Raw genomic sequence first — 24523 nt, forward strand, 5'->3', positions numbered from 1 at the left:
CAATTTTAAACCCCAGAGAAAAAGAATAACTTTATTTCCCTTAAATACATATTTGCACTACATTCACTTCTCCGTATGTTTACTCTCTGTATTAGTTTTTGGCAAATGTACATAATAGCAATACCGTTATTATTTACACTTCAACAGGTTGGACTGACAGGTTGATGATCTGGTATGGAACAGACTTCATCACAGACTTTTAATTGTAAGGAGTGACACACACTAGAATTGTTTCATTTGGGAACACAGTGATTTCAATTCCTGTATACAGAGAATTCCTATGCAGCAGCATCCTGATTCCACCGAAATATAACCAAAGTACAGTTATTTTAATGACGTTTTCATCTTGAGTACACAATTCTTCAATGATATCATATGGGAATGATCAGGGTTGAAAGTATTCATTAAACTACTGCATTGAGAGATCCCAAATTAGACGTGGAACCATCAGGGATTCACAAAGACAAAAGACAATCTCAACCAAAAAAGGGGCAAACATTTCTGTTACACTGCCAATTAAAAACAAGCATCAACAAAATGTTTATATTCACATTAGCATGAAAAAAGAAAATTCTGATTAGGCACATACGGTAAATATAAACGACATCAGCATGAAGTTCAAGAGCAGTACAGTGCACACGGGGCTATTTTAGGGCAATCATAAATTAAGATGAAAAGAATTACAATGAATGACGAGGGTCTATGTAATTTGTAATATATAGAGCATTATTTCTTGCAAAGAAATAGATTTTTTTTAGTTGCCATTAAAAAACATGCAGCCTGACAATACAATCAAACGCACACACAAAAAACAACAAAGATGATGTGTGCAAGTGAACAAAACCTAGTAATCAACACCATGAAAATGAAACCGTTAGCACAGAATATTAACCTGCTCTATGCCATTAGAGCTGACTGAGGCTCCAGTATCTTAATTCCCACATGGAAAAATGTCATAAATGACCACAAAAATCTTAACTTTCAAACATTTAAAGCTTCATACAAAAAGGGCCTGACATAACAGAAAACAAAAAGCTGAAAAAAGTAACAGCAGGAATTAAGAATAAAATGAGTTAATTTAAAGGCCTTCTCCTAGCATTCATTCAGACTAAGGAGTGGACAGAAGGATGTGGAACAAAAGTAAAGTCATTGACATAGTCTGGATATGAACTGCCATAAGGAAGCAGAGGGGCTACTAGCAAGAAATCAGTGTTTTTTTTAAAGGTTTCCCCAGGACTCTGGTGGAGGGAACTGCTCCACATCTCCACTCTCATCGTGTGATTCTTGTCCTAAATCAAATGTCAGTTTGTATCTCAACCGCACCTTCTCCTTCAAAAAGAAAGAAAACTTGCATGAATTCTGAACTTGAAGAAATGCAATGTAATCAGATATTTGCAAATCAGCAACACAGACAGCCACAAGTGTATGACAGAAGCCACAAACCATAACCATCACAGTTAATAAGCTTTAACAAATTATATCAAACTTTTTTTTTTGCAAAGGGCTGCAACAGTACACAAAATACAATTTTCCGTACATACCTCAATATTGGAGTCACAGTTTGGTAAATAGAGAGAAAAATAATCTGTCTTGAAATTATTAATCATGTAAAAACAACGGCACAGTTAGTCTTCCTTTCGCTGCCAAATTTTTCAATTTACATAGAAACTGAATTAATTTGATACCATTAAATTACGTCAGCTGTGATTTTTCATACAGTACATTAAAACTAAGCCAGCTGTAGGGAGGAGGATCTCATTTCTAGTATATTTGTTCTAGTTAGTTCTTGTTCCAAAAAAAAAAAAATTATCCTCCATTTGGTGCACTCTGTCATTTTTAGTATCGTACTGAAAGCCCTTTATCTGCATCCAAAAAATATGTACCACTGCAGCCCAACTACTAAATGATATTCTCCAAATACATCAGTTTATTTACCTTGTGAGGGTTGGCTAAAAGCAGGACCTGTGTAATGGCGGCAGGAGGCAATAAAGGATTGAAGGCAGGTAAATCTGTTCCCAATGGTGGCTGCAGCTTTACTCTCATAGTCTGCACATACATACAATGCAGCTTCAATACAGAATTCTATAGAGATTTACTAAAGATGGATGATTAATAGAGTTACCTTAGGAACAGCTGCCTGGAATCGAACATTTGTGATGGGCACAGGGGCAGATGACAACATGGAGATTATCACCACTAAAACATCTGGCCGTGCTGGTGGGGAGTCTCTTGCAAAATGGAACAGAACTCGAAGGCTGTGTTTATCAAAGATTGTCACAGGTAACAGGCTACCTGTTACAGATAGGAAAAAACAACTGGGTCAACACGTCCTTACATTAAAAGAAACAACAAAAACCGCATCCACAACGAGTAATCCAAACCATTTAATTTTCTTTTTCCATGGAACACATCTTTAAAAACCATACTAGTCACTCTTTTTTTATGCAATTAGTCCCCATGCAGACTGAGGCCTTCAGAGGTCAAAAAGAGCACAAAGGCACCATAAAAGAGGTCCATACGATTGTTTGCCATCTTTCAAATCTTCAAAAGTAATATGATAGCTTTCTGAGTAACAGACTTAAATTTTAACTTTGTTGATAATATTACTCTATTTTAAACTGATAACTGCTGCAACCAGATTGATTGAACAACGCGATGATTCAGCATTACTCGTCTAATGAACAGATCATAAAAAGCTAGAATAGACACATTTTAGGTAAAAATGATCAATGTGGCTCAGACATTGTTTATATTTACAAGGTTGTTTTACAAAGCTGATTTGGAAAATGTGTTTATGTGTATTTTTAAGCTTAAAACTTAAAAGCAGGCTTTACCTAGAGAAAAACATTAAAATAAATGACATTACACTTCAATAAGTAGCTGTCGCTACACTACAGTCATGGCCAAAAGTTTTGTAAGCATATACATTTTAAAGGCTTTTATTGCAAAAAATTATTAGTCAATATTTACAGTGCTGACCCTTGTTCTTCATAATAACCTCTGCAATTCACTCTGGCATGCTGGATATTAGCTTCTGGACCAATTCCTGACTGATGGCAATCCATTCTTGCCTTATTAGTTCTAGGAGTTGATCACAATTTGTGGGCTTCAGCTTGTCCACTTGCCTTTTGAGGAATGGCCACAGGTTCTCTTGAGATTGAGATCTGGGTAGTTGATTGGCAACAGATCCAAAATTTCAATGTAATGCTCTTTGAGCCACTTCTTTATAACTAGTTTTGCGACTTGGTGCTCCATCATGCTGGAAAATGCATGGATCATCACCAGATTGCTCATGGATCGTTATAAGTAGTCACAATTGCAGGATGTTTTGATACCCTTCTTTATTCATAGCAGTGTTTTTGGGGAGAATTATGAGAGAGCCCGCTCCCTTTGTTGAAAAGCAACCCCAACACATGGATGGTCTCAGGATGCTTCACTGTTGGCAAAACACAGGACTCATGGTAGCATTCAGCTTTTCTTCTCCGAACAATCGATTTTCCAGATGTCACAAACAGTTGGAAGGGAGCTTCCTCAGAGAAAATAACTTTGCACCAGTCTTCTGCTGTCCAATCCTCGTCTTTCCTTGATGTTTTTCTTGGAGAGAAGTGACTTCTTTGCTATCCTTCTTGACACCAGGCCGTTGTCCAAAAGTCTTGGTCTCACTGTGAATGCAGATGGTCTCATACCAACCTGCTGCCATTGCTGCGCAAGCTCTGCATTGAAGGTGACACGATTCCGTAGCTGACTCCTCAGGAGACGGTCCTGGTGCTTGCTGGACTCTCTAGGACGTCCTGAAGAAGTTCTTGATGACCGATAAATGTTTTTTCGGGTGCAATATAATCTTTGTTGAGGCCATTTTGATGCAAAGCGAAGATGGCTGCACATACTTCTATGGAGGCAACCATTGTTAACAAGAACACAACTATTTAAAGTGTTTCTTGCCTCCTTTTATAGCAATCAGTCTGCTCTTTCAATTGATTTAGTATGATAATGATTTCACCTGACTAGTACTCATTTTCACTTTCACATGTGCTGCTGATAAGATTAGTCAATTAATGTTAGCTGGTCATTCTGTGTCAGGATTTTATTTTATTTTATTTTTTTGTGAAAAGTTCATTTTTTGGCCAATGAAGCTTTTAGCAATTATTTAAAATGCATCTGATCACTCTACACAATATATAAACAATGTGAATTAACGCCACAACAGCTTAAGCAGCAAACTTTGCAAAACAAAATTTATTTGACTTGAACTGTGTCCGATCTGTCTGTTCCTAAATTTGATATTTGCAAACTATGTATTTTTAAAAAATTAAATCTAATATTTTCTACAGTGTTATATTCAGAGGAAATTTTAAAAACCTTTTGTAATTGCATGTAAAAAGAGCGACCAGACCAATTTACAATTTGCTCAAAGACTTACTAGGTTTGATAGACTCCAGTGGCACGGTCACATTCACCAATGAAATGTCATCTTGAGGGGCAGAAGCTGGATTGATGCCTGCTGGGAGCTGTGAATTCAGGAGAGTGCCTGCCTCAGAGGAAAAGGACAACACAGGGCTGGGGGTTGTAGCAGTGTTGGTTCCAGACTTGATCTGAAGGTCTCGTAGTGTGGGCTTGGATTGAGACTGAATTTTGTCCCTGTTGAAGAAGTTTAAATGTATATCTGTTGCACCATATATATTTTTAAAGCATAAATATTAATCACACTTTTCTATAATTTTGCATTTATTTTGCGTGTATTTTCACAATAAACACTTGCATGCAAACATTAACAAGCAACCATTTTCCAATGATACATTCCAAAGGCCTTTAGAAAAAGTATGTTTTATATGCCTCGCTAAATTATTGAAAAAAAGAAAAGAAAAATGGATATAAGTACACATTTACCACTTGACTTGAAGACTTTCTGGGGGTAGAGACTGCTGCAGCAGTGTCTTACCCAACAGGTCTAACTCATCTAGGGAATTAGTGGATGTCACAGGCACAGTAACAAGTGTCTTGGTAGCACTCGCCACTGGCAACAGCACTGCAGGGGTCGGCATAACAGCTTCATCCACAGACTCTGATGACTAACAAAATCCGTAATGTGTTATGGTAAACAGGGATCCATATGACATTTATGCAAGCCATCAACGGACTAGGGAAGTAAAAATATACACATTTTCATAGTAGTTGGTGGGTTATCAACCAGTCAGTCTTAAAGATGTATCTGACGTCATTTTCACCACACTTTTTTCTAGCAACCCTCTAAAATGCGAGTAAATCACTTACATATGCAACTAAATCTTCACTCTGTGTGACCAAATGATATGACTGGGGGTTTGGATGAGTAGTTGAATGTTTGATCTGCAATTATTACTTGAACAGCAAAAATACTACTAGAATTCTACTTTCTTTTTGTCTTTTTTCTGCAGCTGCCCTAATAGTTAACAGCAATGGTGACAAAATCTTAATTATAAAAAAAAAAATAACTAGTCGACCATCTTGTCACATCCCTAAAACGTGATTACAACACAAATAGATGTAACTGCTCACCTGAAAAGTATTCCATGTCATGTCATCTCCAGGCTGAGAAGTTGGCAGATTAGAATTGACTTCAGTCAAGCCTTAAACAGTTACAAACAAACATGATAATGTTCAGTCTCACATTTATGCAGTCAAAACACTTAAAGAGTCTGAAACGTTTCTGCTGAGTTAGCTTTCTCCTGAAACAAAGTTCACCAAACCACTCATTTTGAAATAATAAATGGTCAGTGGCCTAAGACAGTCTTCCTCAGCCAGCACCATCCAGACAACAGACAAATGCCGGGATGCATTTGTTGATCATTACATGCTACACAAAAAATACATTTAATTGTTTGAATTGGAACATTACACAGAGATGGTCCCTATAAAATATTTTTAACACAAATTCCATTAATAATCACAATTACAATATCAAAGGAAATTATGATTTTTGTCCTTAGGAGCCAGCTCACACAGGATGCATACCTGCATTAAAACATGTCTTAATACCTCTATGTTGCTTAGTTTCATTGATTTAGTTCTAGCTGAATTTATCTTTTTTTATTTTTTTGTAATTCAACTTTTTATTGTTTTTGTCCGGTACATGACAATATCATAAAAAACACGGATTACAGATTTGTCTAGCTGAATTTAATTTTATTTATTTTGTGAATAGATATACAAAAAGCAAGTAAAAATGTCAGCACAAAACTATTGCTATTATAATCAATGAAGTTGACGTAGGAATTTCAGAGGCGAATACCAGGAAACTCCAGGTGTATATATAGCAGGAATGTGCTGTGGTAATGCAGTTAAAGTCCTATTACGGATCTGCACATTGTAGTTTTCTATACACAGGTTTCCCATTCTTTCATGAACGCTAAATTCAAGGTCTTTTTAAAGCACCATTCATTTTATATCATCACCTATCAAATTCACACACCGGCATGTAGCTTCATGAAAGACCACTTACCACTTAACAATCACATTAAAATTTTCAGAGTAATAAATAATGTTTTGAATGTTTAAGTTTCAGAAATGTAGACCATTCTGAGCAGCAGTTTTCAAAGGAATTTAATGACATCCATTGAAGTCGATATTGGTAATTAGGGATGCCGACACCAATACAGGTATCGGGCCCGATACTCCTACTTGTTAAAATGCCAATACCAAGCGCTGATACCACACAGCATGTGATAAGTGCCATATTCACACAAAAAAACAAAGACACCAGAACAACAGAATGGAGTTATTAGAGATTAAGGATGTCTACTAAGTATATGTATGTAATGAATATTATGTTAAACATTCAGTATTAATGCCTGTATAGCTGATGTGCACTGATAAGCAAAGCACACTGGATTGAGCGCGGCGGCAGAGCAGATACTCAAGCTTGTTGAGTGAATTTACCTTTCTCACAGACATCACTGAAAAGTTTGTAGTTCGGTCACAGGTCGATTGCTATAGGCGAACTAGGCGGTTACTTAGGGCGACAAATATGTTGGGGGCGCGGGTGCCCTCTTGGGTCGCCGTTACGTTACGTTAGGCAAGTGCACAGTTGATGAAGAAAATGAAGTGATCTAATAAACCCTCCGGTGCACAGGGATGAAAACGGAGAAAGGAAGAAGATAAAAGGAAAACCCAGTATAGAGGTAAATCTTCTCATCTCAGCCATTAAGGTGTTAAATTAAATAAATTTGCTTAGTATTGTGCATTATCACCTTGAACGTTCATTGCGGTCACTAAGCTATCACTAGCTAGCTAGTTACTTTGCTAGTTTGCTACGTATTACTAGCAAACGTAACTTCACTGATAACCTACATGGATGTAAATGTCTAAAGACCAGTATTTCAGATAACGTGTGCATGCTAGTTATGAAAAGTACAGTTGCTCTCTACTCTACATTCATTATAACTAGCAGGCTCACACACACACACAGTAACCATTATGCTGATAGTGGTGTTGACGTGGTGTTCACCCTTCTGTATATACTAAATAGTTTTTTTTTTTTTTTTTTTTATTGGCCATGGCCAGATCAGATGCACTCAGGCAATATTTGCAGAGGCTGGCACCTGATCCTGGGATGATAGAAATGACCAAATGCAATTGTGTAACGAACAGCATGGATGAACTCGGTGTTTAAATACATACAGCTGCAGGAGTAGGAACATCCAGTAGTGGTACTCCAGGAACCAGTGACACACAGGCCAGGAACACACAGCCTGCATCCAGTGATTCTATTTAATAGTATTTATTCAAGCCACATCCATTCTTTAAGAGAAAACCTTTTTTCAGAAAAAGGTTAGCATGTATTAAAATACAATAGCTTGTTTTCTTAAAGAAGTTCAACCACATTCATCATTTCACTCACTGCTTGTCTGGCTATACAATATGCTTGTATACAGGTGAAGGTGAAGGGACACCCAGGACCAAATCAAGCACTCAGAGCAACAGTGAAAGACAGACGACTGAGACCAGGGACATGCAGCCTGAAGGACGTTAGTCCTTTGAATAACTAATTCAAGCTTACAATCATCTGACAATATGTACTAGAAGATAATGAAAACACATGGAAATCACAATAACATCCCATCCCTATGAATCTAATTTCAACCACAGTTTTAGTACTTTTCACTAATTTAATTTAACAACCACTGATCTGGCTGTCACAGGTGAAGGGGCCACATATACTATTCCAGGCCCCAGTGAAACACAGACCACTGAGACCAGGGATACTCAGCCTGAAGCAAGTAAGACCCTTGAATACCGTTTATTCAACCACAATTTAAAACTTCACTGACTTGTTTCCAAGTTAACATTGACATCCTTCAATTAATCTCAAACACTACTGGTCTATTATACTCTATACGCTATAAAGCATTAACATAAATTTTGCATATATGCATTTGCCTTTAGGTGAAGGAACAACAAACACTTCATCTACAGCGATATCGTTGACTTGATTGCAAATTAAAACAGACACTATTTCAACTGAACAGAGATGACATCAATGAATTCAATGATGAACTGCCTTTAACTATCATTTTGCATTATTGAGACACTGTTTTCCAAATGAATGTTGTTCAGTGCTTTGGCGCAATGTATTTTGTTTAAAGCACTATATAAATAAAGGTGATTGATTGATTGAACATGCTCTGCTACTACACTGCCGCCTGCAGACACCTCACCCTCTGCAATTCCTGATATCCAGGGAGCACCTATAGATCCTGCTGACTGGCCAGCCCTCTGTGATGTAGTAAGGACAGAGTTAGTTAGCAGAGGACTGTACCAGACCAGTCCAGACTTTACATTTCCAAAAAGAGATGATGGGAGAAGCTGCCACTACAACCACTTCTATAGGAAATTAGTAAATGGGGAGAAAATCAAGAGAAGCTGGCTTGTATATTCAAGGGAAAAAAATACTCTATTGCTTTTGCTGCAAGCTCTTTTCACAGAAAAATTATAACCTCATTAGTAGTGGTTTAAATGACTAGAAGAATTGTAGTGAGATCCTGAAAAGCCACAAGCACAGTCCAAAGCATTCGGGGCACATGACCAGATGGAAGGAATAGGAGACACGACTTGAAAGGGGCCAGACATTCATTGATCAAATGGAAATGGCACCCCTTCAAGCTGAAAGGAGGAGGTGGCGTGAAGTCCTGACCAGGTTGGTGGCCATATTACAGCCTTTGGCCAAGCAAAATATTCCTCTACGGGGGAAATCAGACAGGCTATACCAGCCAAACAATGGAAACTTCCTAAAGGAAGTTGAGCTCATGGCCAATTTGACCCTGTCCTCAAACAGCATGTTACTCATGTGGAGAGAGGGGCCAGCCATACAACATACTTAGCAAAGGATACTCAAAATTAACTAATTGATTGCACTGGAGAAAAATTGTACACTATATGTTAAAGGAGATAAAGCAAGCCAAATACCTTCTTGAGGTCAGGGAGAAAGCCACTGATTAGATTAAAGACCCATCTCTTTAACCTGGCTTACACATAACAAACCAGAACCGGGAACACATAACACACAATGTACTTGCTACATCATTCGAAGAATGGCATCTACGCTAATATTAGTCTGTTTCTCTCTTATTCCAAGGTAACCTTAGCCACCAGATCCAGTCTGTATCCAGATCAGGGGGTCACTGCAGTCACCTGGATCCAGTACGTATCCAGACCAGATGGTGGCTCGGCACTTAGAAAGGACCTCTACAGGCCTGAAAGACAGCGGAGACCAGGACAACTAGAACCCCAGATACAGATCCCCTGTAAAGACCTCGTCTCAGACGACTACCGGGACAAAACCACAGGAAACAGATGATTCTTCTGCACAATCTGACTGCAGCCTGGAATTGAACTGCTGGTTTTTTTCTGGTCAGAGGAGAACTGGCCCCCCAACTGAGCTTGGTTTCTCCCAAGGTTTGTAATAAAGACAGCTGTTTCTGTATCTTCTCAGTGATCTACGGCTCTGTATGGTAAATGTTGCTCCATCTGAGAGCACATGAAAATACCACATTTAATAACATGTTTTTACTCAAAACTTACTTCATAACTTCAGTCAAGTGTTTGAAATATATCCTTCTGTGAGATGATGTGGCTTCTTGAACAATTAAGGCACAGAATATTCAATTGTTTTCTAAGTACTGATAATGGCTATGTCAATTAGCATTTCATTATAGATATATTTTATTATGATGAAAATTATAATAAGAAGAACTCCTATAAACCATATATTGCCGTAGTTGTGCGTTTATTAGTCACGTTGAATCAATGAAAGCAGTTAAATCTTCTGACTATTCAGCTGCAGCGATTCTGGATTTCTTCTTCGGGTCATATTTGGATTTTCAGCGCGAGAGTGCCATCTGGCCTTTGGATGGAGATTTACTGCTGATCATAGAACTGTGATTCACCGAAAGATATGCATGTCAAAAGCCGCCACTGTCGAGCTTAAAAAGGACATGCTAGTGCGTGCCAGGGCCAGTCACGTTTCCACTGTCACTTCTGGGGGTTGATTGTGCCCCGTCGGGGCCTCCTTGGGACCAACGGCCAGGGTTTTTCAGCCCGAAAGCAGGCCAGCTGGGGCTATAGGAGTGATTATGAACAAAGGCGGAGTTTCTACTCGTCTGGAGAGCTCAGCGCTGCAGATCATTTCAGAAAGATAACAGCTATAACACCAGTATTTTAAAATAAGTTGAGCTCAGAACTCACTTTCAGTCATCAGCGAATGTTTGAAATAACTTGATCCGATGTGGATTATTGGAGAAATCAGACGTCAGCTTCTTGTTCTCTATCACAATCGTGAATTTATTTAGTAACATTTTATCTGTTATAAGTCTCGTCTCGAGAATTTAAAATATAGAGTTATAAAAGTATAATAATGTTTTTTGCTCGGGAGCTTTTATAAAAATATAGAGCATCAGTGCTGCGGATCATTTAACAAAGCTATAACACCAACATTAAAAATTTTAATTAAAAAGCAGAAATATTTATAAACGATGCAAAAGACTTTTTACGCTAGGCATTAACACTACCATAGTAAACATGGTAAATATGACCACTTGAAGAAATCAGATGTCAGCTACTTATTCTCGATCACAATTTATTTACTAACTTGTATTATCTGTCATAAGTCTGGTCTCGAGAGTTTAGCTCCACGTAGCCTATCATAAAAATATAATAATGTTTTTTGTTTGGGAGCTTTTATAAAAAATAGAAATATTATCATTCATTTTATATGTGACTTATAGGCTACAAATAAAGAGAAACAGACCCGACTAAGCAGGCTATTTTCTTAACGCTTAAGCGTTAAAAATAAGTAAATAAAATAGAAATAAATGTATTTCTGTGACTAATTTTGAGTCCTGATAAATTCATTCATTATGATAAATGTATCACCTATTCTATAGTAAAACATTGATGCTTTTGAATTATAATATTTAACAAAGCATGCAAACAAATGGCCACTTTTATAATATTCGTTTTGTGATAGCGCTAGTTCCAGTGACTTATTTCTTAGTTTTCTGATAACTTCTCTTTGTTGATGAAATGATGGGGTTTCGTGACGTTGTTCCTGAGAGGCGTGTAAAGGGCGTGTTTTAGTGAAGTGCAGCGGTGCTTCAGGACCAACAGTTGAAACGCTGTGCTATTCGGGCCTCATTCTATTGGCCGGAGGCTATTAGCCCTGCGTAGCCCGTTTTAAGCCCTGGCTCACACTGGCCAGACAGTGGAAATACGGCTAATGGCAGCTTCTGTCTAATTGCGATTTAATTCCAATTAATTTTGCCGCCCTAAAACCTGTAAAGAACTACTGCTGTATGTCTGATATTTCATGTTTGCATTATGGTGAAAGGCTGAAAGCTGCTGTTGTGTTTAAAGAACATTTATAGTTATAAAAATCTACTAGTGTTACCTTCAGTCATTTTTTTATTTGAATTACCTTGGACTTTTGAGATTTTCTAAAATAATTTTCCTCGCATTTATATATATATATATTTTTCACTTATATTTCACTTATCACATTTATTGTCCAACTTATTGTACAAATATTTCAGGTAAATTTATATTGTAGTCAGAATTATTACACTCCAATTTAATTGAGCTCTGTCTGTTTAGTGGGGCTCGTTCACTGAGGTCTGAAGTTTAGCGAAGAATCCTAAAGCAGAAGGCCCATGCACTTCTGACAGAAAAATGTAAATATACTAACATTTACAGATGGAGAATATACCTGTGAAATTTTAAACAGCTCAGACTGTGTCCTCCACTATGTTTTCAGATGCGCTCATATCAAACTACTGTATATCAATATAAATGGTATTGCCTCATATCGAATTGCTTATAAAGAAAATATCGATATACCGCTCAAACTCTATATACCGCCCAGCCCTAGATCATACAATTTATTGTTTTATACAACCCTTCATATGCCCCAATTCACAATTCTTAGAATATCAAAAGAACTACATAGCAACGCATCATCACAAATTTCTTACCCAGGGACATGAGCTCATCATCCAAAAGGCTGATTCCCAGCTCTTGTGAAAAAGGTGTCTGAGAGGGAACATCAGAGAAAGACTGAGCCAAAGGAGAGGTATCCAGTCCTGTCAGATCCAAGAGAGCAGTGCTGCGGGCTGTGAACACCAAGAGTTTCCAATCAGAATTATTGAGCACTCCATTACACAAGAATTTCCCAAGAGCTAAAAACCACAGAATAAAGTTTACAGCTTGAGTTACTTCATATTTCACTGAGGCTCAACATCTCTACACATCACTGAGCTCATGGATAGCATCAGTGTTGTACCTGGGAGTCTGGCTGTGCTGCTGGTCTCTCCATTCACCTCCTCACCTTTCACCAGCAGTCTGTACAGATTTATCACCTGTGTTAAGCTGTCATTCGCCTGTAAGATCTCAGCTGAAGACAAAAACATAAAGAAAGTGTCAGAAACGGACCAATTATTAGACCTAAATAACTTTTGACAAAGCAGCTTCAAGAGATATACAGGAAAATGGAAGAAACAATTGTGGAAACTCAACTATGTAGACAATTCAGATTCTGCTATAAAACAGCTCTAAAAGACAACAGTAGCTGTGTTTCCATCCACCTTTTTTTTATGTGCAATTTGGATTATTGCATTAAAAACTGCTGGATGGAAACTCTCTCTCTCTCTCTCCAAATTGCAAATAAAAAAGGTATTAAATATATATAAAATTCTAACTGAGTAAGATAAACTTTTTATCGAATAAGAAAAAATGCGTGTAAACTATAAAGGAATCACATTTACCGAATAAATTCCATTATGCACACTGAAAAAGTCATGTGACTTTGGGCTATGAGATGGAATAACGACTAACCATTAAAACAAATCTCATTCACAGCATCTATACTTTTTCTTGTCATTCTGAAATGCATGTGGGAAGTCTGTCATCAAAGTATTTCTGTATATTTACAGTCTTGCATGACTGCGTTCCCAAACAGCAGGCATCCACCTCTAAAAACAATGACCGCATTTATTGTGTAACGTCTACTCTCTCTGAAGCGCAAATAATTACATATATGAAAATTATTATATTCAGTGGCTTTTCCTAGTTTTCTTAGAGATATTTAGTGCCAGTTAATAGTGAAGTAATATTTTTGTTCTATTCGACTCGTTGGATGGAAACGGTGCTTTATTCGCAAATGTTTTATGCGATATTCCAGTTTTGCACATAAGCTAAATTCGCATCTTTGGATGGAAACATAGCTAGTGGCATTATCTAGCTCAAGTCAGTTTAGTTTTAGTTCAGTTCATATAAATGACAGTGTGAAGTCAATTTGAAAATGAGTTCAACTCAACTATAACCAGTTCTACAAAAGGCAACAATGTCACTTTTTAGTTTGAGTCAATTCAATGTTGATTCAATTCAGGTTAATACCAGTGTCAAGTTGTAAGATGTGATTGAACTATAAAGCAGCTCTACAGATGAGACAGCGCAATCATCCAGCTAAATTCAGTTTTAGTTTTGTTCTCCACCGATGGTGTCATTCCTTGCAGTTGTATGGACCAATTACTGAAAGTTAAAAGAGCGGGTCATATGGTATTTGAAAGTGTCCAAATATTGTGTTGGAGGTCCCTACAACAGGTTTAAATGTTCTCAGAATATAAATCTAAAATTAGAGTCATTCCCTTCCATAAATCTACTCTGTTCTGATTGGTCAGTTTGCCAAGCCTGTTGTGAATGAATAACATTTATGCAAGCAAATCATACCCACAGCTTAAACTGCTAAACTGTGAACACTTAAAACAATAATGGTGGATATGTTAGCCAAGTGGTAACATGACTGATGAAACAATACAGTTTGTAAACCAAAATATGTCTACTGTAATGTTTGAAGAACAATAGACAAAAGACGTTCTTTGTCTTAACTATTAATCAGAATGCAGAACGGTATCACAGGAGCACCAGCTGTGGTCTGTGGTATCCTTGAACAAAGTGTCTTCTCAACATGATGTAAACACACTAACTAGCAGAAGTGTTTCCAGGCAGGTGGGGATTATGCAAATATATTACCCAGTGACATATACCGGTAACAGGCAAAAGATATGATGACTCGAATGGCGAATCAGAATCAACTCTCTCTTTTGAGAGACAATATCTTTATCATGCACTTTTTTTTGATTAACAACTTTGCAGATTGTTTTCATTTAAGGATAACTACGTTATAAACTGCAAAAGATGTATTTTTCATAAACCCATATGACCTGCTCTTTAAGTGTCTTTCATACTCCATCCGTTCATATCAGTAACATTGTGAAGTTCATCAGTTTGAAATGAGTCGGTTATAAGCAGAGTCGGCACCACAGGGGGGCCTGAGGGGGCCCAGCTTTGTGCCTAATGAGAGAGGTAAGCCCAACTTTACCCTTGGTTTCATTTTAAATTAATTTGTTTTGGTTTGTTTTTGCCTAAGCTCATATTATTATTGCAATTACTGCAATTATATTTATCCATTAGAATTATATATTTTTAATTATTGTTCTGTTCTGATACAGTTAAATTGAAAGGATTTGTTGTAAAGTGAGGGGAACTGAAATATCATATAGTGTTCATAATGTTGGTAAAAATAAAAATAAAAAAAGTGATGTGACATTCAGCCAAGTGATGTGACATTCAGCCAAGTATGGTGACCCAAACTCAGAATTCGTGCTCTGCATTTAACCCATCCAAAGTGCACACACACAGCAGTGAACACACATGCACTGTGAACACACACCCAGAGCAGTGGGCAGTCATTTATGGTGCTCACCCGGGGAGCAGTTTGGGGTTTGGTGCCTTGCTCAAGGCAGCCTGAGACTCAAACCCACAACCCTAGGGTTAGGAGTCAAACTCTCCAACCACTAGGCCATGACTTCCCCCCAACATTATAACATTAGACTTGCCGTTATTATTTCTGAAAATGCGACTTATATGCCACTAAATGGTTTAGTTCCTGCGTACCTAACTAGCCTTCTTACCACGTTACAATCCATCATGTCCCTAAGGTCACAAAACGCTGGACTTTTGGTAGTTCCTAAGATAGTGTCCGAAGTCCACTAAAGGAGGTAGAGCTTTTTCACATTTGGCTCCCAAACTCTGGAGTAGCCTTCCTGATAATGTTTGGGGTTCAGACACACTCTCTCTGTTTAAATTAAAAACGCATCTCTTTAGCCAATCATTCGAATAATGTATCTCTTAAATGTATCTCTTAAATTGTGAGTGTAGTTGCATCTGATAATGCGCATTCTTATTCTTTAGCTTGGTTTAAATGATGGATAATTAAAACAAAAATCAGGCTTGTGCACATGACTTCAACTATTAGGCCTACATTCTCTCTTTTTTTCAGAAATGGAAGTCATTTAAAACTTGTGTGTTTGTAATTTTAAGTTTATTAGCTATAGGCCTATACAGAACCCAACAGAGCGTCCAGTAATTTATTTTAACGGGGCTGTAAACGCTGGAATCTCTGACTGCATGCAATCTTTGATGAACAACCAGTAGTTTTTTGGATATTAAGGTTTTTTAAATAATTTTATCCTTTCAATAGCCTATGAAAGCAATCCCAGTTCACTCAAAAACGTAGCACAATATATAATAAAAATTGGTCATAAAACCTGCAGAATACATTTAATGGAAATGTTTCTCTATTGTCGTGCGTCCTGCTCCTCACAGAACAGATTCCTAAAGCAGAATGCATTTTTTTATTCAGTGTTATTAAAGCTCAGATCCTCTCAAACTAAGTGTACACATATATAATAGATTCAGTGATCAATGTAGTGAGCTTCATTAATTATAACAAAAGTTATTGATTATAAAAGGCATTTGCAAATGTTATATTTAATTTATACGTTATATACATTATCTTATACAAAAGTTAATATAAAGTGAATAACAGGTGCATCTCAATAAATTACAATGTCGTGGAAAAGTTCATTTATTTCTGTAATTCAACTCAAATTGTGAAACTTTATCATTTTGGCTCACATTTAAACCAAAACCCAACAATTCACCATCTCAACAAATTAGAATATTTCATAAGACCAATAAAATAAAATAAAAACATTTTTAGTGAATTGCTGGCCTTCTGCAAAGTATGTTAATTTACTGTACATGTACTCAATACTTGGTAGGGGCTCCTTTTGCTTTAATTACTGCCTCAATTCAACGTGGCATGGAGGTGATCAGTTTGTGGCACTGCTGAGGTGGTATGGAAGCCCAGGTTTTTTAACAATGGCCTTCAGCTCATCTGCATTTCTTGGTCTCTTGTTTCTCATTTTCCTCTTGACAAGGTCTGGTGAGTTTGCTGGCCAGTCAAGCACACCATCACCATGGTCATTTAACCAACTTTTGATGCATTTAGCAGTATGGTTAGGTGCCGAATCTTGCTGGAAAATCAAATCAGCATCTTCAAAAAGCTGGTCAGCAGAAGGAAGCATGAAGTGCTCCAAAATTTCTTGGTAAACGGGTGCAGTGACTTTCAAAAAACACAATCGACCAACACCACTCTGACGTTGTCTGTGGTTCAGGAGTGGCTTACAAGAGGAATATGACAACTGTAGCCAAATTCCTTGACATGCCTTGATCCCAGTTTCAGTCCATTCCTTGTGAAGTTCACTCAAATTCTTGAATCGATTTTGCTTGACAATCCTAATAAGGCTGCGGTTCTCCTTCCAATCAACTTTCTGTTAATATGCTTGAATTCAGCACTCTGCAAACAGCCAGCTTCTTTGGCAATGAATGTTTGTGGCTTACCCTTTCTTGTGAAGGATGTCAGTAATCGTCTTCTGGAAAAATGTCAGATCAGCAGTCTTCCCCATGATTGTGTGGCCTAGTGAACCAAACTAAGAGACCATTTTGAAGGCTCAGGAAACCTTTGCAGGTGTTTTGATTAGCTGATTGGCATATCACCATATTCTTATTTGTTGAGATAGTGAATTGGTGGGTTTTTGTTAAATGTGAGTCAAAATCAACGCAATTAAAAGAATGAAAGACTTAAACTACTTCAGTCTGTGTGCACTGAATTTAATACATGAGTTTCACAATTTGAGTTGAATTACCGAAATGAACTTTTCCACTACATTCTAATTTACTGAGATGCACCTGTACATCCTAGCAACACTGTTGTCTGATTTTGACAAAAAAATTAAAAATTAAAAAGCCCCTGCGAGTAACTATAAGGAGTCAAATATTGCCTCATAATGGTAAAGTTAATTTCTGTCATTGATCATAATGTGCTCCTAAATTTTTGACCCTTTGAGAAGGAGCAAAAAGAAATGTAACTAGATTCCTGAAGAATATGATGTTGCCATTTACAAAATAACCGCAAATGTATATGTAAAGTGTAAAATATTAAATACAATCTACACATTATGCAATACTGTACCACTAAATAAGAAGTGTTTTTATGGAGGGCTTGGCTAATTAGGCCAATTAGAGACAATTACTAATCATTCCATTTTTTTTGAACATTTAACTAATATATATATTTTTAATTAAATACAAGGCGTCAGGTTTTTCCTTTGCCTTACCAAGAGCTTCATCGTTGTCCTCAGTATCACTGGCCAGTCTGAACAGAGTAGGTCTCATTTTCTCACAGCGCTGGTACAGATCCTACAATAACACAACAAAAACCATACAGAATTAAAACAAAAAATTAAAAACAAATATATATACTCCACTTACATTATGTAAAAATTGTTTTTCCTGCTCTGATTGTGGTTGCAACTCAATCAGCTCCCTACCTCCCAAGCTCGTAAATCAGTTTATCGTGTACACTAATTTGGTCACTGGTAAGTTCGCTGGCTCACTGCACACTGGAACAGTGATTATTCAATTTCCGGTGACATGACAATGTACAACATTATAGAACATCACCGCTGTAATTAATCAACTACAGACAAGAACACTCTATTTGATTACATTTTTGATTCTCTTTAAACACGTTGTTCTTTTACATGTTCTTCCAACATTTCAGCCAAAAATTTATTATAAACTTTAACAAGATGGGATCAGTACCCATCTAGCAATGTGTTTTTATGTTGGAAAAAAAAATTGTTTAAAATTTGGTTAGGGCAGTACATCATATTTCAAGGCCTTAGGTCTGCCGAAACCAAAACACTTATAACCTGCATTTCACATAATGAAAAACTTGAATTCTTTCAGTCATGTTACACAATCACTAAACAGCTGCCATGAAAACACACTTCTTGTATGATGAATTAATTTTCATTAAATTCTTCATAAAAAACTAAACTGCAAAGTCTGGAAATACAAAAAAAATTCCATACACTGATTTATTTTTTCCATACTTTTCCAGACCTGGAAATTACTTGAATTAAATTCCATACTTTTACAAACGACATAGGAACCCTCAGTCCACTACAGTAGTGTGACAAGCTGTTTTACAGACATGTGTATTATAGACCTTAATTAGCTCCTCGTTGCTATGTGAGCCGCTCTCTTTGCTGTAATCTCCCAGTAACTGTGTGAGAAGCCCAACACTCTCCTTTACTTCCTGAATAGCATTCACTCTCTTCGACACCTTCTCCATACGCTTCTGATCCTGAAAAAAGAATGTATGAAATACACATAGCAGATCATCAGAGATCATGCAGGAAAAGTACAGTTCATGGACTTAATCTCACATAATACATACATTTTGCTGCTTTGAATTTTAGCATACCACCCCCCCCCCCAAAAAAAATCTTGAAAGACGTTAATTCATTTAAATGTCAAAAATGTTGAACTTGTATTTCCTGCTTCTTTTCTTCTGACAGCTGGATGAAAGGCAGCTAAAAGGTGAACTGTGTGCTGCAGCAACTATTGTACCCATGTATTTTTTTTTTTCAGACAGAAACTTATTTTGCTTTTGGTGTAAATAGATCATTCTTTGTCCTTTCATATTGTTCTTTACACATTGCTGTGCTGAAAAATAGAAACTAAGAACCCACTAAGACTTAATCCAATATCCAAGACAGACAGACAGACACACACATCTACACACCTCCTGAACCATTTCTTTAATGAGTTTGTTTGCCGCACGCAGGTCCTCAGGGTGAGAGCTATTCAGAAGACGTGACAACATCTTTTGAATCAGAAAGAAGAAAAAAAAAAACAGTAAGAGAGAGTGAACAGACATAAGTGAATTCATAATTATTTCCTGAACTCACCTTAAAATGCTTCATTGGCTTAATGGTTTACAAACATATAGTAACATTAGGGGTGGGTGATATGATCAAAATCTTATATCACGTTATGGGAAATTCTATATCACAATAACGATATATATCTTGAAAATTTTTAATTTTTATTTTAATATGGTTTTTTATGATATTAAGATTTGATACCATATAATTTTCATAATCCTTGTCACCAATGTCAATATCAAACTAATACAAGAAAATAATAATAAAAACGCAAGCTCACTGGAGATACATAAACAGTCAATGATGAAATAAGAACAAGAAAAACTACAATAAATAAGAAATACAGTGTATAAATGAACGTTATTTATTTTCTTTTTACTCTAGTTACAAAAGTGATTCAGTGAGAGATTTTTTATGAATGTCAGACAGGATGAATATTGGACAGCTTCCCCTTTAAGACTGAAGTCCGAATCCAACATACGGTTACATATGCGCTTTCTCTCACAAATGTTTACATTCGCTTAAGATGACTGGATACTTGCATTTGTATGCATATAAGTGTTTATGTCATCGTTCAAAGCCAATAAAGCGGCAAAAATTCTCAAGAGCTCTATTTGCAGCTGATGCTCGGCTTACGCACTCCTCTCACAGAAAAACAGAGACAGCGTGTGCATATAGCTGTTGTTTGTGTTTCAACAGCCTAAAATCTGTTGTTTTAAACTGCAGTGTTTTAAAATGCATGCAAACATTAAGGGTCCTATCATACATATATATCATAATTGTATTAAAAACACAGTGCAAGTGTGTTTGCTAGTTTCAGTCCAGCACCACGTCGTTTAATTAGCAAATGCATTTGCGCTCATTTGTGCACCCATGGGCATGCTGGTCAAAAAAAGAGGTTTGTTCTGGCGCAATGCTATTTTAGGGAGCTGAAAATAGACTGCACCTCAAACCTGGTCTAAAGTCTGGCACAATGTTTTATCTTAAAGAATGTGTTAGTATAGGCAGGTCCGCAACACGCGTACACGCTGCTTATTAAACACAGGGACACACAGCCGTACACAAACTTGTCCTTGCACTTCACACTTTGTGTTTAGATCATTAAAATAGGGCCCTAAGTTTTCGTGACCATGTGCATAGCAATGTGATGTGAGCGTGCTCATGCTGTTCTTCACGCGTTTGCCTGCATCCCCGTGTAATGCATATAAAACTGCCGTCACTCAAATTATGAACATTTATTGTCGTAAACAATGTATTTTATGGCACCAAGAAATAAACGATAGAGCACAATATAAATCGATAGACTTTTAATTTCGTCAATCCAATTTATATTGTCGTATCACCCAGCCCTAAGTAACATATTTTTTAACTGATCAACCTGACCCCTGAATCCTTCTTTGGTTTTATCACAGTAAACAGACTGGAAATATATAGTAAAAAAAAAATAGTAAAAAAAAAAAAAAATCCTAAACTGCATCCCAACAACCTTTGATTTCTCCTCATCCTCAAAGATGGCATTTTTAGGCCTGGGCATTGGAGGAGGGCAGGGCTTGTCATCAGGAAGGTCTGGGTCCTGTTTAATAATACCTAAAATGAGATGCAGATCATAAACATAACGTAGCATACTTATTTCCAAACACTCCACAACACACAATCGCAACAACAACATAGGACAAACAGCAAGTCCCACAAGAGACCTTTATTTTATACAAACACACATAATGTTTGTTTACCACAGCGGTTCCCAATCCCAGTCCTTGTGTGCCCCTGCTCTGCATATTTTGCATGTCGGTCTTAGTTAACACACCTGATTCATATAACCAGCTCGTTAGAAGAGAGCTACCTGCATGAAATGAGTTCCAATTGATATGATCCCTACACTGTGTTCACTGTTGGGAAACACTAGGGTTGGGAAATGCTAGTTTACCATAACTCTAAACAGCAATCATGAAACTGCAAATGTCAGAATTTTTATTAACCACACACGCATCAGCTGTGAGATGTAGTTAAATACATGTTAGTTTTGACAAATCAAAACCCTGCATGTTAGGTTACCTTGTTTCTTAAGCATCTGATAAGCATCAGAAATCTTTGTCTCTTCTGGTAAACTCACAGTCCAGCTGTACATCATCTCTAGAACTTTTTTCTTCACTGGTTCTGGGGCTCGAGAGCCAAGATACTGTAACAAAAATAGAGTACAGGGACAGTTATTGAATCAAGTTAAAGGAAATATTTAAACACATTAAAGATATTGATTTGGTTGCTTTGCAGTCTGAAATGAAAGTGGACACAGTTTTTGTTTTACCCAGCTGTATTTACTCATTGCAACTTATAACATCCAAGTTAAAGATATAACACCAACACTTCAATTCGATACTTTTAAAATGGTTGCGGTGCCAGAACCGAAACTTATATGCAAAAATAGAAATAAAAAAACCCCCCAATTTTCACTCCAGGAAATCCCTAATATGGACAAAAGACATGCTATTATAGCTGTAACTGAGTAAACAAAACAAACATTTTGAATGATAAAACAAACAGACAGTCAATGGAGTCCGTGTTGCGCAATCTCTGGTATTTTCATAATTAAGTATATTTATAATCCATTGCTAATTGATGTATTATTTTTAAAGTACCCTATGGAACACATTGTTTGCCTCATTTTGTGAAAAGAAGCCACATCAGATCACAAAAGGAAGCATTTGACTGGTGTTTTGTGGGGTAAAAAGGTTATAAATTCATCTTTTGTCGACAGCAAGTTTATCTTTAAGCATTTTAATTTATGTTTAGTTTAGTTGACAGAAGGCTACCTGCTGCCATCAGAGCAAGTGTAATTGCTGCATTCACATGCTCCTCGGATGCTCTCATTTCCCGAGTAGTGCTTTTAAGTTGGAATGTGAAACCAACATGGACCACTCAACATTACTACAAAGATTTGTTGGATTTGTATTGTTAGAGCTTTCCGACTCGAGTTCACATGCATTTTCTCAGTTGGAAAATTATTTTTCACGTGCGGTGCTGGTGATGATGCTTCTTACACCCATTTTGGAGAACGTGAGGATAAATATTTCAATCGATCACTCAGGCATGGCACCGAAATGAGGCACCAAAATCTGTGTTCTGATTCGGTTCTAGTACATACCAGTTACATAGGTACCGGTGCCATATTGGTACTGGGTTTCGGTACCCAACCTTAGTCAACACAGAAGTTATGTCATCTCTACCACTGTGTATCCTTGTGCATACAAATAAAAAAAATGGTAATCAATTTTATCCAGGTTTTTTGATTTTTTTAATGGCTGGACAAATAAAATTAATACAGTTTGTCCAGAAAACAACAATACAATCAAAAAATCCTTTACTTTTAATTAAACCGACTGGAGCACACATTAACGAGGACTTAATACTGCTCATAAGCAAAACAGAAAGGGTGTAACAATTCACTAGTTTTTTTGATGCATCAATCTTGAAACATGAACTTGAATCATGAATCACAGATTTCGATTAAAAACGCTAAATTATACACATTAAATTACTACAAGCACAAATTAATGGAGAGCATGAACAGTGTTCGTGTCTCGCATCTCTCCTTCACACAATTTTTGAGCAGCTGATGTGTGATCTCTCCATAGGTCTTGTTGCAAGTAATGCTAAAGTGAAAGCAGTTTTACTTTTCTGTAGTATTTCAATGGCTTTCAGCATCTCACCAAAGATGTTACCTGACCAGTCGAAAGTGTTGTATTTATTGCATGAACAGAACAGAAACGTAAGTGTCTAAAGCATAAGCACAGTTCCATTGAATTATAAATGCGTTTTAACAATGTTGTTGAATCGAATGCACAAAGGAAACTGTTAAAATAATCACATCATTGACAACGACCTTGAAATAAGAGCGCAAGGCTTATCTGATAATGAGATGCATGAAAGTAGCGTTTTTTTGCTTTAGCAAACAGACATCGGCGCATTTTCTTTCAAAATCATCATTCGCAGCTAGTGAGGAAAAATGAAGTACTGTAGCATTTAGGGCTGCATGATAAATCGCATTCGATATTTAATGTGCATCTTGTCAGTAAAGCCAGTTCTGTAATCAGCGGTAAATCTCTATCACCTGCACGCTTTCACATGGAGCAGCATTAACTACACTGTCGTTCACTGACAAGCTGTGCAAAGTGTGCAAAATATGACCATGTTTTTGCACAGCTTGTCAATGAACAAGTCGTTTAGGTAAATATGTGTGCTATTCATTGACAGTGAACTGCTCTGAAACCGCAAACCTTTAGAATGGGCAACAGAGCCACCATTTTTAATCTGAATGTGCAATGCCCAAATTTATTTAAATAAATCACAGCTTACATTTAGGAATTTTATTATAGAATTTAAGATATTTAAGTTTTCACATTTTTTATTTAATCCTTTTGCAGAATAACTACAAATTCCTTCAATGTTATGATATTTCCGTGGTGTGAATTTTAACACAGTGGCAATGCTAATATAGACACACAGACAAGACATACCTTAGGGGAAACCACTTTGATAAGCTCATTCAGGAAACGGAACTTCCCCACCTCATTATGGAACCTTTTCCCACAGTTCTTCACACAGGTCTCTAGAACCTTAGGAAAAAAACACACAGTGCTAGAGAGTTATGATTTCCCTAATAGAGAGAATAATGAAAGTAGATCATTTCTCAATATCATTTGTATGATTCATAAAGAACATTTATTCCTAAAGCATTTCTCATGAAGAGATTTCATGTTTTGAATTTGACTCAATTGTAAGTTCATAACTTATGTTAAAGGAGAACGCAACCATTTTTCCATATTCCACTATGTTCTTCTGTCAACTTAGACAAGTTGATA

At 36.8% G+C, this 24523-nt stretch overlaps 1 protein-coding gene across 1 annotated transcript in view; it reads right to left on the reverse strand.

Annotated features, from left to right (window-relative positions):
* Positions 1-3: 3 nt before the first annotated feature.
* gga1 (golgi-associated, gamma adaptin ear containing, ARF binding protein 1) overlaps positions 4-24523 on the reverse strand; it is a 29214-nt gene continuing 4694 nt past the window's right edge. Inside the window, exons 4-17 of the mRNA XM_052600716.1 lie at positions 24179-24277; positions 21720-21843; positions 21151-21251; positions 19523-19603; positions 18944-19081; positions 18048-18129; positions 12809-12919; positions 12501-12638; positions 5536-5606; positions 4888-5069; positions 4421-4638; positions 2123-2292; positions 1936-2046; positions 4-1329 (exon numbers count right to left, since the gene is read on the reverse strand). Coding sequence (XP_052456676.1) covers positions 1219-1329; positions 1936-2046; positions 2123-2292; positions 4421-4638; positions 4888-5069; positions 5536-5606; positions 12501-12638; positions 12809-12919; positions 18048-18129; positions 18944-19081; positions 19523-19603; positions 21151-21251; positions 21720-21843; positions 24179-24277 — 1737 coding nt within the window. The 3' untranslated portion in view covers positions 4-1218. The remainder of the gene's footprint in view (positions 1330-1935; positions 2047-2122; positions 2293-4420; positions 4639-4887; positions 5070-5535; positions 5607-12500; positions 12639-12808; positions 12920-18047; positions 18130-18943; positions 19082-19522; positions 19604-21150; positions 21252-21719; positions 21844-24178; positions 24278-24523) is intronic.

Source organism: Carassius gibelio, chromosome A6 (assembly GCF_023724105.1).
Source record: "Carassius gibelio isolate Cgi1373 ecotype wild population from Czech Republic chromosome A6, carGib1.2-hapl.c, whole genome shotgun sequence".
Taxonomy (NCBI): Eukaryota; Metazoa; Chordata; class Actinopteri; order Cypriniformes; family Cyprinidae; genus Carassius; species Carassius gibelio.